At 37.3% G+C, this 15,600-nt stretch overlaps 1 protein-coding gene across 4 annotated transcripts; it reads right to left on the reverse strand.

The window, feature by feature from the left end:
- Positions 1-1,337: 1,337 nt before the first annotated feature.
- LOC127974539 (C-C chemokine receptor type 5) lies at positions 1,338-15,008 on the reverse strand. 4 transcript variants are annotated; one of them, XM_052577891.1, is made up of 5 exons: positions 12,681-15,008; positions 11,632-11,678; positions 11,401-11,439; positions 2,212-2,399; positions 1,338-2,130 (listed from the first exon to the last, which is right to left on the reverse strand). In XM_052577891.1, exons 2-5 carry the CDS (start codon positions 11,655-11,657, stop codon positions 1,937-1,939), a joined length of 447 nt encoding a protein of 148 aa, XP_052433851.1. In that variant the 5' UTR covers positions 11,658-11,678; positions 12,681-15,008; the 3' UTR covers positions 1,338-1,936. The 4 variants fall into 4 exon arrangements, with proteins under 4 accessions (XP_052433851.1, XP_052433850.1, XP_052433848.1 ...); XM_052577890.1 differs by lacking the exon at positions 12,681-15,008 and adding an exon at positions 12,424-12,664 and having other exon boundaries at positions 1,338-2,399; XM_052577888.1 differs by lacking the exons at positions 1,338-2,130; positions 2,212-2,399 and adding an exon at positions 9,542-10,988 and having other exon boundaries at positions 12,681-14,990.
- Between the last annotated feature and the right edge of the window lie 592 nt (positions 15,009-15,600).

The raw sequence follows: 15,600 nt of genomic DNA on the forward strand, positions 1-15,600 counted from the left end.
GAGGAGAGGAGTAACATGAGCTTTTTTTGGCTCATTGAAGACAACCCTCGCTGCTGCATTCTGGATCATTTGCAGAGGCTTGACAGTACATGCAGGAAGGCCCGCCAGGAGAGCATTACAATAGTCCAGTCTGGAGAGAACAAGAGCTTGGACAAGAAGTTGGGTTGCTTGCTCTGACAGGAAGGGTCTAACCTTCCTAATGTTGTATAAGGCAAACCTGCAGGACCGGGTCGTTGTAGCAATGTGGTCAGTGAAGCTTAATTGATGATCCATCACAACTCCTAGGTTTCTGGCTGTCTTCGAAGGAGTTATGGTTGACGAGCCCAGCTGTATAGAGAAGTTGTGAAGAATCAATGGGTTAGCTGGAATTACCAGTAGTTCAGTCTTTGTAAGGTTAAGCTGAAGGTGATGTTCATTCATCCAGCTAGAAATGTCACACAGTCAGACAGGCTGAAATGCGAGCAGCTACCGTCGGGTCATCAGGCTGGAATGAGAAGTAGAGTTGGGTGTCATCAGCATAGCAGTGATAAGAAAAGCCATGCTTCTGAATGACAGATCCTAAAGATGTCATGTAGATGGAGAAAAGAAGTGGTCCAAGTACTGAGCCTTGAGGAACCCCAGTAGCAAGCTGGTGTGACTTTGAAACATCACCCCTCCAAGACACACTGAAGGATCTGTCAGAGAGGTAGGACTTAACCCACAGGAGAGCAGTTCCAGAGATTCCCATCTTTCTGAGGGTGGACAGGAGAATCTGGTGATTAAAAGTGTCAAAAGCAGCAGACAGGTCCAGTAAGATGAGTACCGAGGATTTTGAAGCTGCTCTTGCTAATCGCAGGGCTTCAGTAACCGAGAGCAGAGCAGTCTCAGTTGAGTGGCCACTTTTGAAGCCAGATTGGTTGCTGTCCAGGAGGTTGTTCTGTCCAAGGAACATAGAAAGCTGGTTGAACACAGCCCGCTCAAGTGTCTTTGCAATGAATGGAAAAAGGGATACCGGTCTGTAGTTTTCCAGAAGCGCTGGATTTAGAGATGGTTTCTTGAGCAGTGGGCTTACCCGAGCCTGCTTGAATGGTAAGGGAAATGTTCCAGATTGAAGAGAGGAGTTGATAATGTGAGTAAGTGAAGGTATGACTGAAGAAGAGATTGCTTGAAGGAGGTGAGTGGGGATAGGATCAAGTGGACAAGTAGTAGGATGATTGGACAGGAGAATTTTGGAGACGTCCATCTCTGAGAGTGGGGAGAAGGAGGATAAAGAGTGTGCATCTGTCATTGTGAAGTTTTCCTCAGTCTGCGGTGTAGAGAATTGTTCACTGATGGATCTTGTCTTATTTGTGAAGAAAGCTGCAAAGTCGTCCGCTGTAAGAGTCGATGGAGGAGGTGGAGGCGGCGGATTAAGAAGAGAAGAGAAAGTCTTGAATAGTGTCCGAGCATCACAGCAGCTGTTAATTTTGTTGTGGTAGTAGGATGTTTTAGCGGTGAAGACATTTGCAGAGAAGGAAGAGAGGAGAGATTGATACACACTGAGGTCCGTAGAGTTTTTTGATTTCTGCCATTTCTTCTCTGCAGCCCTGAGTTTAGAGCGATGTTCACGGAGAACCTCGGACAGCCAGGGGGCAGATGGGGCAGTGTGTGCTGGTCTAGACAACAGTGGGCAAAAGTTGTCCAAGCAAGATGTTAAAGTGGAGCAAAGAGTGTCCGTAGCACTGTTCGTGTCCAGAGCAGAAAACTGAGAGAATGGTGGAAGAGAGGATGAAACCACAGCAGATAGGCGAGATGGAGAGAGTGAGCGTAGGTTCCGTCGAAAGGTGACCTGCGTTGGAGTGTGTGCCACTTCAGGAGTAAGTGCTAGGTTAGCAGTAATGAGGAAGTGATCAGAGGTGTGCAGTGGAGCAACTGAAGAGGTGTCCACAGAGCAACAGCGCGTGTAGATGAGGTCAAGTTAGTTGCCCGATTTGTGAATCGCTGTAGTGGACACTAGCTTGAGATCAAATGAGGTGAGCAGAGTTTTGAAGTCAGCAGCCTGGGGTTTATCTAAGTGGATGTTGAAGTCACCAAGCAGTACCAGAGGAATACCATCTTCAGGAAAGTTTGATAGCAGCACATCCAACTCCTCCAAGAAGTTTCCCAGTTGACCTGGAGGACGATAAATGACCACAAAGTGAATTTTAACAGGGTGGGTTACAGTAATGGCATGTGATTCAAATGAACCAGTACCTGTAGGTGATGGCTGAAGTTCAAATTTCCATTCTTTGGATATAAGGAGACCCGTACCTCCACCCCTCCCAGTGGTACGAGGAGTGTGGGAACAAGTGAAATTAGTAGAGAGGGCTGCAGGGGTGGCAGTATCTTCAGGTTTGATCCAAGTCTCTGTCAGTGCCATGAGGTTGAGTTCCAGAGACCAACTGGAATAGAGAGCATAGTAGTAGAGGTTTTGTTTGCTTGAGTTTGAGTTTGTTTGCTTGAGTTTGAGTTGAGTTTGCTCATTCTCCTCGCTGGTCCCACTAGGGGGAAACTTCTGCCCCTGCCAGGGTTATATGCATGCATGGTGTAAACTCAGGATGTTCCTCCTTTCGATGACGTTAGACAACATCTCGGTATCAATAGGACAGTCCAGATTATTGGAGTAAACCATCCTTGATATCAGAAGAACTTCCTATAGCTGTGATAGGAGATCTCAAAAAATGCTTTTGTTAGAAACAACATGTTTACTCATCACCCAATCGGTCATTAAAAGACAGTCCAAACATTTTTTATTGTCTAAACATACTTTTAAGACACAAAGTTCTACATCAAATACAGTTCTGTACTCTTACAGTTCACAATTTCCAAATGCAACTCATCTAGTGACTGTGTCCTTATGCCTGAAACATGGTTCTATTCATTGATTACTTGGAATTAGTTAAGTTGCGAAAGCTAAAATAGAGGAAGTAGCTGGAAATATGTCTAAGACAAATAGTGTATGTTTGTCTTTCTTTCTTTCTTTTAGGGGAAGTCGTGGCCTAGTGGTTAGAGAGTTTGACTCCTAACCCTAGGGTTGTGGGTTTGAGTCTTGGGCCGGCAATACCATGACTTAGGTGCCTTTGAGCAAGGCCCAACTGCTTCCTGGGTGCCACAGCATAAATGGCTGCCCACTGCTCTGGGTGTGTGTGTTCACTGCTGTGTGTGTGCACATTGGATGGGTTAAATGCAGAGCATGAATTCTGAGTATGGGTCACCATACCTGGCTGTATGTCATGTCACTCTTACTTTTTTCTTTTTTTATTTTTCTTAGTTCTTGAACTTTAATTATCCCTCTTTTTTAATTGATATAAGATTTTGTTTGATGTATCCCTATTTACCTGATTTCCCATGTTCCAGAGTAATGTTTTATTTATTTTTTATTATTATTTAATAAAACAATTTGCAAATGTACACATTTCTAGTCTTCTTGTTGCTCTAGACCATGACATTGTTGAAAAAAAAACTAAAACATTTGCATAGGATGCTTCTATGTTTCCTGCTTAAGCTTTTCGGGCTTCCTCTGTCTGTAATTTTCCATATAACCCTTAAATGTACCACAGCCACTAAAAGCTTCTATTTATATAGCACATTTAAAAGCAACTATGGTTGACCAAAGTGCCTAACAACGTCAGAGAAAAAAAACAACAACAAAGAAACAAAACAAATACAGTGAAAACATCAAAAGTCTCAGCTCAATTCGAAATAAAAGCCAAGGAATACATTGTGTCTTAAGTAACGACTTAAAATTCCATTAGTCTGAGCAGTTCTTATGTGTACGGGTAAACTATTGCACAAATTAGGTGCCACCACTGAAAAAGCTCGGCCACCTTTTTTTTAACCTGGCTCTTGAAACATCGAGGAGCACCTGATTGACTGACCTCTGTGCTCTAACAGGAGTGTGGACATTTAAAATTACTGATAAATAAGCATGTGCTAACCCATTTAAAATCTTAAAAACAAACAATAATATATTGAAATCAGTCAATATATTTAGCTTCGCTAAATGCATTTAAATCTAAATAGAAAGATGTAAAAGCAGATACCTTAATTAAGTAAATGTTTTTTTTTTTAGATTGTAAAAATGATTGCAAATGATTTGAAGTGTTATTTTTTGTTTTCTGTGTTATTTGTCTATGTTTTTGTATTATGTTTTATATGCTGCTGCCTGTCTCGGCCAGGTCACCCTTGCAAAAGAGTTTTTAATCTCAATGGGACTCTCCTGGTTAAATAAGGGTTAAATAAAAATAAAATTATTTACATTATAAGTAATCTCTTTTTTATGATTTTGTTTTAATTTTAATATCTGTATAATAACCCTTCAACCCACAGACCACTAAAAAAGCAGGTCAGGTTAAACCCATTGGGGGTCTCACCAGCTAGACATTGCATGAATTGCATATCAGGAATTTTAAAGGGATAGTTCACCCAAAAAAAAATTATGTTTATCTGCTTACCCCCAGGGCATCCAAGATGTAGGTGACTTTCTTCAATAGAACACAAATTATTATTTTTAGCTTCGTTGCAGTCTCTTAATTGTATAATGCATGGCAAATGGTAACAGAATATATGAGAGAGAGAAAAACATGCACAGATTAAACTGTACAGCTTGTGATAATACCATAGACAGTAAAAGAAATGGACACAGCGACCCCATTGGAACTCAATTGAGACAAGTGAAGCCCATTTTTAGCGTTTTTTTTTTAGCTCTTCCGTTTCTGAGGCGCAGACTCAAACTAAGCTTGATGATGTCAGCAACCTGTCTGACAGACGTAAATCTTCTAGTAGCTGTGCGTGCAAACCGCCATCGTTAATCTTGCAGAGACGGCGAGCTTGAGCGGGGAGTTCTTTGGCGTGAGAGAGCAGGAGTAAGTATTCTGATTAAATATTTTGTATAGTATTTTAAAATGTAACGCCAGTGCGCCATATTAAAGGGGGGGTGAAATGCTCGTTTTCACTCAATATCCTGTTAATCTTAGTACTACTTAGAGTAGTACTGCATCCTTCATAATTCCAAAAAGTCTTTAGTTTTATTATATTTATAAGAGAAAGATAGTCTGTACCGATTTTTCCCGGAAAAACACGAGCGCCTGGAGGCGTGACTTTTGGGCGGTGCTAAAGAATCAGGAGCGCAAGTAGGCTTTTGCGTTGAGAGCGTTTGGAAGCTGTGACATTACCGTGAGGAAAAATACATCATCCAAAACAAACCATGGCTAACAGTCAGATTCAGCGTATATTTATGATCCAGAATCAGATCCAGAGGCTGAAATTTAACAAGAGCAGCATCAGCAACGACGTCTCTATGTTAGGGCTGTGCAAAAAATCGAATGCGATTTTCATGTACATCTCATCAGTAAAGACGCTCCTGTAATCAGAAGTATATCTCCAGCACGTGTGTTCAGATCAGGGTTGCCAGGTTTTCACAACAAATCCTGCCCAGTTGCTTCTCAAAAGTAGCTCAATCATGTTTCCGGGAGGTAAAACATTGCTTCCCGGGGTTAAAATATACGTTTTTTTAGAAGGGTTGCCTTGGTAAAATTCGCATTTTAGGGGCTAAATATCACGTTATTTGTATTGGGGTCGCTGTGACCCGTGGACATGAAAAACAACCACCACAGACTTGGCAACACTGGTTGGCATTTACTACACAGAGCCATAATTCATTGACAATCTACACAAAATCGATGTTAAAATCGCAGGCGATTCTTTATCGATTTTGAAAGCGATTTTGTGTTAGTTGTCGGTTAGTTGTCTGTGTAGTAACTGGCACTCCACCTGAACCAGTGTTGCCAAGTCTGCGGTTGTTTTTCAAGTCAGCGGTTTGAAGCAATCCCAATACCAATAACGTGATATTTAGCCCCTAAAATGCTAATTTTACCAGGGAAACCCTTCCCCAAAATTTATATTTTAACCCCGGGAAGCAATTTTTATCGGGGAACCTCCCGGAAACGCGATTGGGCTAGTTTTGGACTAGTTTTAAGAAGCAACTGGGCAGGATTTGTTGTGAAAACCTGGCAACCCTGATCTGAACGCACATGCTGGAGATATACTTCTAATTACAGGAGCGTCTTTACTGATGAGAGGTGCATGAAAATCGCATTTGATTTTTTGCACAGCCCTAGTATGTATTGAAACTGTATATATTTGCTTAGCGGTTTTGGAAAATGACCAAAAGTTCCACTTTATGTCATGCAGTTTGATGACAACATCGCATGTTGTTTACTTGATGTTCTTATGCGCCGATTGCTAAGTTAACAACACAGAGATATTTGAAGCAGTTTTACTCACCGCCTGCGGTTCCAACACACGATCGTGACCCTTTTTCGTTGGGACTGCATTATCCTTAAGAAATAAACGATATGCAAATGCTGTTTTTTTTTTTTTTTTTTGGTAATCTGTGCAGGGTTGTCTTGCCCTGGCAACCAAAAACACTATTGTGACAATTCGCTCTCGCTCTGATCACTGAATGTCTCTGCTGTGCTCTGCCCTACGGGAGCGCGCGCTCTTCCGGCAGAAGTGCCCTTAGGACCCATATAAGGAAATTCCGCTCCATCTAACGTCACACCCATACTCTAAAAAAACTTTCCCAAACTTGTGATAAACCAGAAGAGGTATTTTTGGAACAAAAATACTCCTTCAAACGTACAACTTAATTTTTGAAACTTTGTCCATGTTTAGCATGGGAATCCAACTCTTTAACAGTGTAAAAAAACTCAGTACGCATGAAATAGCATTTCACCCCCCCTTTAAGTTAATTGCTTGCGAGCTTCTCCTCCTGTCTGTACGGTAATTTCTCTACTGTGCAACAGAGAGTCGAGTGGTTATGACGCAATCGTTAGCCTATTTTTTAAAAACTGTTTCTACGGGGCCATAATGTCGCGTCTTTAGAAATAAATAATGGAAAAATGGAGTCTTTAAACGCCTCAGATGTAAAGTTATTTGCTGTAAAAGTGACGCCAAAATGAATGGAAGTCAATGGGAATGCTAACGCAAATGAAGTTCTGCTACAAGATGGCGGCACGCGGCCGACTTCAACTTCCGGTCGAATTCCTTGCAGCCTGGATAATACACTGATGTGTAAAGACACCAAAACGATCAGTCTGTGCAAGAAACTGAACAGTATATATATATATTAAATAAATTTTTTTTTTTTTTGTACCACTGATTCACACAATGTCCAAACTGTCAGAACTCTTATGAATGTGCTTGAGCGTGCAGCAAAGCATGTGATCCATTCTTCTTCTTCTTCTTGCATTATGGAGGATCACAGACTCATGAGTGCATTACCGCCACCTATCTCTCAAATGATTGTAAATAGAGTGTCTATCTAATTTTCATTTTTGGGTGAACTATCCCTTTAAGGCATGCTAAATGGATTGGCTGGTGTAAATAAATAAATAAATATAAATTATTCGAGTGAAGAACTAAAATATTAATAATAAAATAATAATAATAACTCTAGTAATAAAATGTGAACAATACAATTAATCAAGCCTTTAACTAAAATTATCCAAAAGCTAGTTTTCTTTGTTTTTGATGTGTTTGTGTTGAGTTTGGCTTAGAAAAAAAATTCTGGTACATGGCAACCTTTAAATTTGAAATTAAGTGTGAAATATATCTATGTGTATCTATATAGTAAATTTTATATCTAGATTAAACGCTGCAGAACCACAGTGTATTTTCAAAGCATTGTATTTTGGTGTTTGCTATAGTGTGAAACAAGGAGGAAAAAGTAAGCTAAAATCTAGCATCAAGGAAAATAATACATATCTATGTGTTTGTTTGTCTGTTTTTAAAATTTTCAGTCACCTTTTTTTTTCTTCTTCCAGACTTCCAATACTTATACCACAATTACCACATGCCATAGATAATGTTGTTTACAACTGCTCATAAAGGCCTCCGGAGCTGAAACCTGGTTATGGTAAGAGGTGTTACATTTCCAACACGCACTAAGTAGTTGACCAATCAGAGCAGACAAGGCTTTTTCAAAAGGCAGGGCTTTAGAAAGAGAGGAAGTAAAACAGAGTATATAAGGCAGAGGGTGAAAAGAGGCGCTGCAGCAATGTGAGAAAAAAGTTTAAATCATGTTCATGTATTGAACTTGTAAAGGAGTGTAATAAGAGCAGGTTAAAATTGTCTTTGTAATGTACAATGTGTATTCATAAACTGTGTAAATTAGGTTTGGGTTGTACTGGATTAACCTCAACCAATTTTGTCCTTAAGAAACGATAGATGTTTGCATACATTATATGTTTTAACACAATACTCCTTGCCGTTTTCAATGAAAATGCCATAGTCATTGTGTTGGAGTATTATATTGGAGTAACATATGTGTTTTTAAAATTACCCGTAGTGTCTGTGACTCTTTTGAGAAAAATTTCCAAACTTGTAGAAAGCAGAAACAGCAAGCACCAGTTTCATTATGGTAATGGGGATAGTACCTCAGGAGGTGTCAGTGCATCCTGTCCTGTTAGTGATGTTTAACACATAATGTTTTGACTGGCTAGTGAAGGCTTAATCACGATGACTGGTCAGATATGGGAACACGACACATAATTTCATTAGAAAGACTGTACTGGGGATATTAGACTGAATCATAATGTCAGCTTAATATCAGCTCATCGTGGGAGAAACATAGTTGAGCATGATTTGAATCATGCTTCTGGAGAGGAGTAGTGGCTGGGGTCTGTGGTTAAGACTGTGAACCAGTTTCTATTGCGTCAGTTTTACATGAGTTTAGGGCTGTTTTTGAGATGTGTTTTAACAGATTACATCATTTACCTGTTTTTTGAAGAGTGCAGTACGTGTTATTTTGCTTCAAATGGCAGAGTTGGACATTTCATCACCATCACTCATTGCGTTATATTTTATAACCCCCTCGAGAAGCGTACACTTTCATTCTTGTGACTGTTGCCTGTTTACCATAATCTAAAAATGCAGCGTCTACTAAAGATGAATGCCGCAAAGTGATTTTTTTTTATATTATGATAGCAAATAGGGAGCATTATGGATTTGCTTTTTTTACCTGTGACCATAAACCTCTGCTGTGTTTTGTGTGTGTGTGTTCACTTTTTCTGTATAAAAAACTGGTATAAAAACAGGGTTGAATACACTCAAAGTAGCTTTATTTTAAACCTATTTTAACAGCATTTGTTCAGAAAATAAAATGTATTAAAATTATATTAATCACCAAAAACCTTTAGGCCATTATGCCCATATATATATTATATATGGGTTAAAGTGTGTTACCATCTAACCTTCCTGCTGTTATCATTGGGGTAAAATAATCACTCTGCAAAGTGAGCCACACTTACATGTAAAGCTATTTTTATTGATTTTTATTAACATTTTACTGAAGCTATGTATTCTTACAAAAATATAATTCATATAGTTACAATATTAGTGCAATTCATGTATATCCATGTATATGTATATGTATGTATGCATATATACATAATACAAAGCTATAACAAAAGCAAAAAGTATGAATACAAATTAAATGATTAAATAAAAATTAAATACAAACATTTATATGCACAAATAACTCTACGAGGCTTTCATGTTCCGTGAAGATATTTAGTAAATTTCCTACTGTAAATATATATAAACAATTTTTGATTAGTAATATGCATTGATAAGAACTTCATTTGGATAACTTAAAAGATGATTTTCTCAGCATTTTAACTTTTTTTTGAACCCTCAGATTCCAGATTTTCAGTTTTTCAGTTGTATCTTGGCCAAATATTGTCTGATCCTAACAAACCAAAAACAAAACAAAAAGTTTATTTATTTAGCTTTAAGATTATGTATAAATCTGAATCTCAAAAATGTGACACTTAAGAAAATTTAACACTTTGGTTTTGTGGTCCAGGGTCACATATTCTATTCAAACAGCTGTACTTGATCTCTCATCCACACTAGTGGTCTGTGAGTAAACAGATCCTGTGGCCTGTACAATGTAACTTTTTATGAACCGCACTCTACTAAGGGGTGTCTTATTCAGGAGTCTAAAAAGTTGCTTCCTAAATTTCTCCCCCACGAACACATAAAGAAAGGGATTCAGACTGCTGTGTGAGTAAGCCAGAGCTTCTGTGAACTGCAGGCTTAGACGGATTGCCTTACTGCCTTCACAAGATGCAGTTATATGTTCCATCATCTCTAAAGCTTTTACAAAAGCAGCAATATTGTATGGAGCCCAACAGAAAAAGAAGACCACCATCACTGTGATGACAAGACGCATGGCCTGCCTCCTGGAGGAGCGAGCTGACAGGAGTCTCTTTAAGATCATCAAGTAACAAAATCCAATCGCTAAAAGTGGAAAAAATAAACCAATGATGTTCATTTTAAAGATACCAATTATCTTTGTAGTACTATAAGAATCTTTATCATTTGATTGATAAGACATGCATATTTTTGTTTTGTTGTGTTCTGTGGTTTTAAGGTATATCAGCTCAGGAAAGGATGCAGAAACGGCAATAATCCATATGACCACACTGGCTAAGATCCCATATGTCCTTGTTCTGACTCTCAGGGCAAACACAGCATGAACTACAGCCAAGTACCGGTCAATACTCATCAGCACAATGAAGAATATTCCACTATAGAATCCAATGTGGTAGACACTGAGGACCATAGTGCACATAAAATCTCCAAAAATCCACTGGTCTCTGGCACTGTGTGCCAGGAAGGGGAGGGAGGAGATTAAGAGCAGGTCAGCAATAGCCAGGTTCAGAAGACAGATGTCAGTCATACTTCTCAGCTTCACACCCATCAAAACCACCCAGACCACCAGTATGTTACCCAGAAAGCCCACCACAAAAAACAGAGAGTACAACACAGGAAGAATGCTAGCTCCATGATCACCATAAATACAGGAATTTGAAACAATGTCATCATTATAGTATCCATAATAGTCCCCTGTAGTTTTATAGTATCCATAATAGTCCCCTGTAGTTGTATCAGCAGTTGTATCATTTGTAGAGTATCCATCCTCACTTGAACAAAAAAAGAAATTATACTATAAGCAAAGCAGAGTTCTCCTGCAACTGTGACTAATAAATGATGTGACGCAGAGCCTGATTTTACCAAGTGAGACATGTTCCTGGGACAACATCTTTGTTGACCCTGGAACAATATTGTGATTAACCAATCAGATTTGAAGAACAAGTTTATAGATTTTGTGAAGTTTATGCTTATAATCACTGTTAGGTACTTGTACATCAGAGTCATTCATCTATCATTTCCTCTGATTTTAAGGATCACTCATGGTTAAGTTTAGGTTTAGGCGTAGGGATATGGTCAAGACTACAGTTTTTTAGTAAAATGTTGTTCCAGGGTCAACAAAATATGTTGACCTAGGAACACATATAACTCAGCAATATCAGGACGTGTGTGATGTGACCTCACCTGGAAAATGGTGTGGCTTCCATCGTCTGCTGACCCACACTGAAAAGAAACAAATGAAATATCTATCTTATATCTTGATTGGTTGATGTGACCAGCCTTTAAAAAAGAAATCTATAGGCTTGAAAACGGGATAACTTGTGGATGTATAGACTTATTTGTGTTCATGTCTCAGTTTCTCAGTGTTCTTTATCTGCTCTTTGAACTACATTTGGAGATGATGTCTGGTCTTACCTCAGCAACGCAGCTGTAGAATTCATAATCAGAAACCCAGAGGTGAACTAAGACAAACAGGGAAACTGAAAGTTTTAGCATAATGCTATATCTTTAAGGCATTAGTAAAAAAAAAAAAGAAAAACACACACACACACACACACACACACACACAAATAGTATTACAATACATACTTTATGCAACAATATGCAACTGCTTTTTGATATAAAAATAGAAAAATAAACATTATATATATATATATATATATATATATATATATATATATATATATATATATATATATATATATATATATATATATATATATATATAATTAATCAGTAACAATTAGGCATCTTTCTTTATTAAATGTCAAAGTGGGGACACTCTATTAAATGCAGTGTATTTGTACAGCCCTTAAATATATATTCTACTTAAAAACACAAAGTATTGTTTCATAGCACCATTTCAAACAATATGCCTTAAATATGCTTCCTCAGAAATGTAGAGATATATGCACACACAAAAGCATACATTATTGTTCATTTGAGCCACAATATGTCACAGGTGGTTGAAAATTAATAATTTTTATTTTTAATATTTTTATAATTGTATTAGCCTTTTATCCACCACATAAAAGACATGGCTTCTTGTGCTGAGCAATTTGATGTTTTATTTACAAATTGCAATTAAGATTTTCGAAAAACTTCATTAGCATTCTGTGAACATCCCAAATTCACCCTACCACTTTATAAATTTAACAAATAAAGTCTTAAGAATTATTTATTAGCATTACAGAAAGTTTCACATACCTATGAGCACTATGAACGTCGATCTGTGGTGGAAACCACCTGTGACATTCAGACTAGTTCTGTGACACTGAATGTTTCCAACAGCTGGTTTACCAACCAAAGTGTGAAACCATAACCATTTTAAACTGATACAAAAGGAGTTTGCTGCAAAAGTATGGCTTAGGGCTCATATTTAAAATGCTCTCCATGCATGTTAAAGGCAAAAAAATAAATGCTACTTTAAAAAGATGTCAAACAAATGTGCTTGCCATACTTACAGTACAAGAGTTCAAAGTGATCTTGCCCCCTGACCTTGTGAAGTTGAGATCATACCATATGAGATCAGTCAAAAAAGCATGATCTGTTATAGGTGTTTTTTTTTTTTTTTTTTTTTTTTTTTCTAAGGCTATTGGTTTATGGTACTTCCTGAATAGTTAAATTGGGGTATGGGGCTGCAGATTGCAGATATACTTTCATGTTGCCTGCAACAGCAATGTGTCTATTGGCTCCCACCATTTTTCGACTACAGTTTAGAGGAAATGACATTGCTATACATCTATGTGGGAAGTCGTGGCCTAATGGTTAGAGAGTCAGACTCGCAAACAAAGGGTTGTGAGCTTGAGTCTCGGGCTGGCAGGAATTGTAGGTGTGTGCACTTTGGATGGGTTAAAAGCAGAGCACGAATTCCGAGTATGGGTCACCATACTTGGCTGTATATCACGTCACTTTCATGTTCTGTCTTTTTATTTGCAAATGTTGTAATACTGCAATATGAACTTCATAGTGCTTTAATGGTGCAATAATAACAATAATAAAATGTGCCAATAAATAACCAGTTTAAAGAAAAACAAGCTCAGCTTTGCATGTGTACTCAGAACGGCTAAGCAATGTGTTATGTGGTTTTACACGCTCTGCACACACCCAACCACTTGTACTTTAAAAAAAGATATCCGTCTGAATAACCAGAAACATTGTATAGTAAGAGGGACTCTGGTTTTCTTCAAATGTTTTATCATTAAATAACAATGATTTGGATGTGCACCATCTGAATGAGTAAGACACTAAAACAGAAAACATGAAGCCAATAGCAGGGATGGTTTGTCTTTGCACTTTTGTGGGTTTCTTTTTTGCCTTGGCCTTGGAAAAGTTTAAATCAAAGTTTTCTATTTCTTCAGACTATTTAGGCTTAAACAGTGTGTAAAAACACAGATGTGTTAGACTTAATAGTATCAAATTTAAAACATTTTACAAAAATATAACTAGATTTCCACATTTGAAGTATAGCTTCAATATTTAAATAGAGCTTGCTTAAATATACAATTGTTGACATGTTGCTGAAGTCTTCATCTCCTCTCAACAAAGTTCATTTGAGGTTATCTATAGCATCTATAGCATAAATGTGGACAAGTCACTTGCCAAAAGGTAACATGTATAAAGCCCAAAGTACACTTGTTTTTTAAGTGGATGGGAGTTTCCACATACAGTGCATAACATGTTATCATCCAGAATAGTATACATGTACTGTACCATGCATCATTTATACCATGAGGTTGTTCCATGAAGTGGCAACACTAGCCCTGGCCATAGTGTCACAGTGGAAAATTAAACTAAAGAGACAGAATGAAAACAAAAACAAGTTACCATGTAAGACAACTGCATTGACAAGCACTTGTGTGAGAGAAGGTTATGAGATTTTAGATGATTTTAGAGGACAATCGTTTTCAAAGATATTTTTTGATCATTATTTCTGGGGAAAAATAATGCAAGGCATTGGACAAAGATATAACATTACAGAGCACATATGTCGACCACCTGCGTAAATACAGTACACGCTATCAAATTAAGTATACTTTGAAAGGCTACACATTCGACTGTACACAAATATTACTCCAAACCAGCCTTGAATTAGGCCAGAATAAGCTTTAACAGTGGTGCCGAATATCAGCCTTAAACTATATCAGCACCAGTTTTATCCAGAAACCCCCAAAATGAGCTAAATACAGAATATCAGTCAGGGATCCATCCATAAACAGAATCAGCTACAAATAAAAGAGCACATTATATCTCTCTTTGACTTGATGTTTTATTGAAGAAAAATGAAGTCACTATATGGTAATATGGTTACAATAGTTGCACTTAACTCTTGACTCTTGTTAAATGAATTATATGTGCCTTGCTAAAGAAAGAGATTTATTAAGAGGAATATCAGCTGCAGATGACTGTGCTGTAGACATAAAATGACTGTCGTAAAGAGGTTTAAATGGATAGTTCATCCAAAAATGAAAATTTGCTGTCAATTTACTTTCCTCGGGCCATCCAAGCTGTATGTGACTTTTATCTACAGCTTAAGACACATAAATTCACATATTTTTCACATGCATGATTTTCAAGAGGACCCATAAGACGGTGATGTTACCAATGAGGCCAAGTGCAAAAACCATGTAGAAAATGGCAGCCTTGAGATGTGGATTCAGGTGTGAACCCTCAGTCGTGCACACGGTTTCTGTTTCATATCATATGCTGCTGCATTCATGCTGTAACAAACAGTAAATGTGATTTAGTGACAGGCTGATTAATTGGGTGCTTATATCAGTATTTGCTGAAAAAAGTGGCTTGTTATATATATATATATATATATATATATATATATATATATATATATATATATATATATATATATATAAATTAAATTAAATTGTAACTTTTTCATTTCATAATAATTGTATTACTAATATAATTAGTAGTAAGAAAAAATATCTTATTTAATTATAATATGTATAATTATATTGTATATTTATGTTATAAATATAATTAATTATAATATTTAGTAAAATTGTAATAAAATCATATTAATTCAATTCAATTCAAGTTTATTTGTATTGCGCTTTTCACAATACGAATCGTTACAAAGCAACTTTACAGAAAATTATGTTTCTACAATATTTAGTAGTAGCTTATGGTGGTGACAGTTTTGTGCACATTTGACAGGATTTTTAGAAAAAATTAATACAAGACGTAGTCAGCCAGACGATGAACATTTTTAATATTATTAATTAATAATTGTTATATGATGCAGTCACACTTGTAGCAATATTTGTTAGTTCTGTTTGTTGATTCAGGGTTAGCATCATCTGAGGTCCTCTGAGGGTCAGCATCATCTCTTCTCAAGTGTTCTGGATCCAGACTGGAGCTTGTGTA

Source organism: Carassius gibelio, chromosome B16, assembly GCF_023724105.1.
Source record: "Carassius gibelio isolate Cgi1373 ecotype wild population from Czech Republic chromosome B16, carGib1.2-hapl.c, whole genome shotgun sequence".
Lineage (NCBI taxonomy): Eukaryota > Metazoa > Chordata > Actinopteri > Cypriniformes > Cyprinidae > Carassius > Carassius gibelio.

Bases quoted from the DNA above. Each gene is read 5' to 3' on its own strand.
- LOC127974539 (XM_052577888.1), bottom strand. From the start codon at position 11,657: ATGAATTCTACAGCTGCGTTGCTGAG. The intron at 11,440-11,631 runs GTAAGACCAGAC...GTTTCTTTTCAG, and splicing joins TCTACAGCTGCGTTGCTGAG to TGTGGGTCAGCAGACGATGG. The intron at 10,989-11,400 runs GTGAGGTCACAT...TTTTTGTTCAAG, and splicing joins GAAGCCACACCATTTTCCAG to TGAGGATGGATACTCTACAA.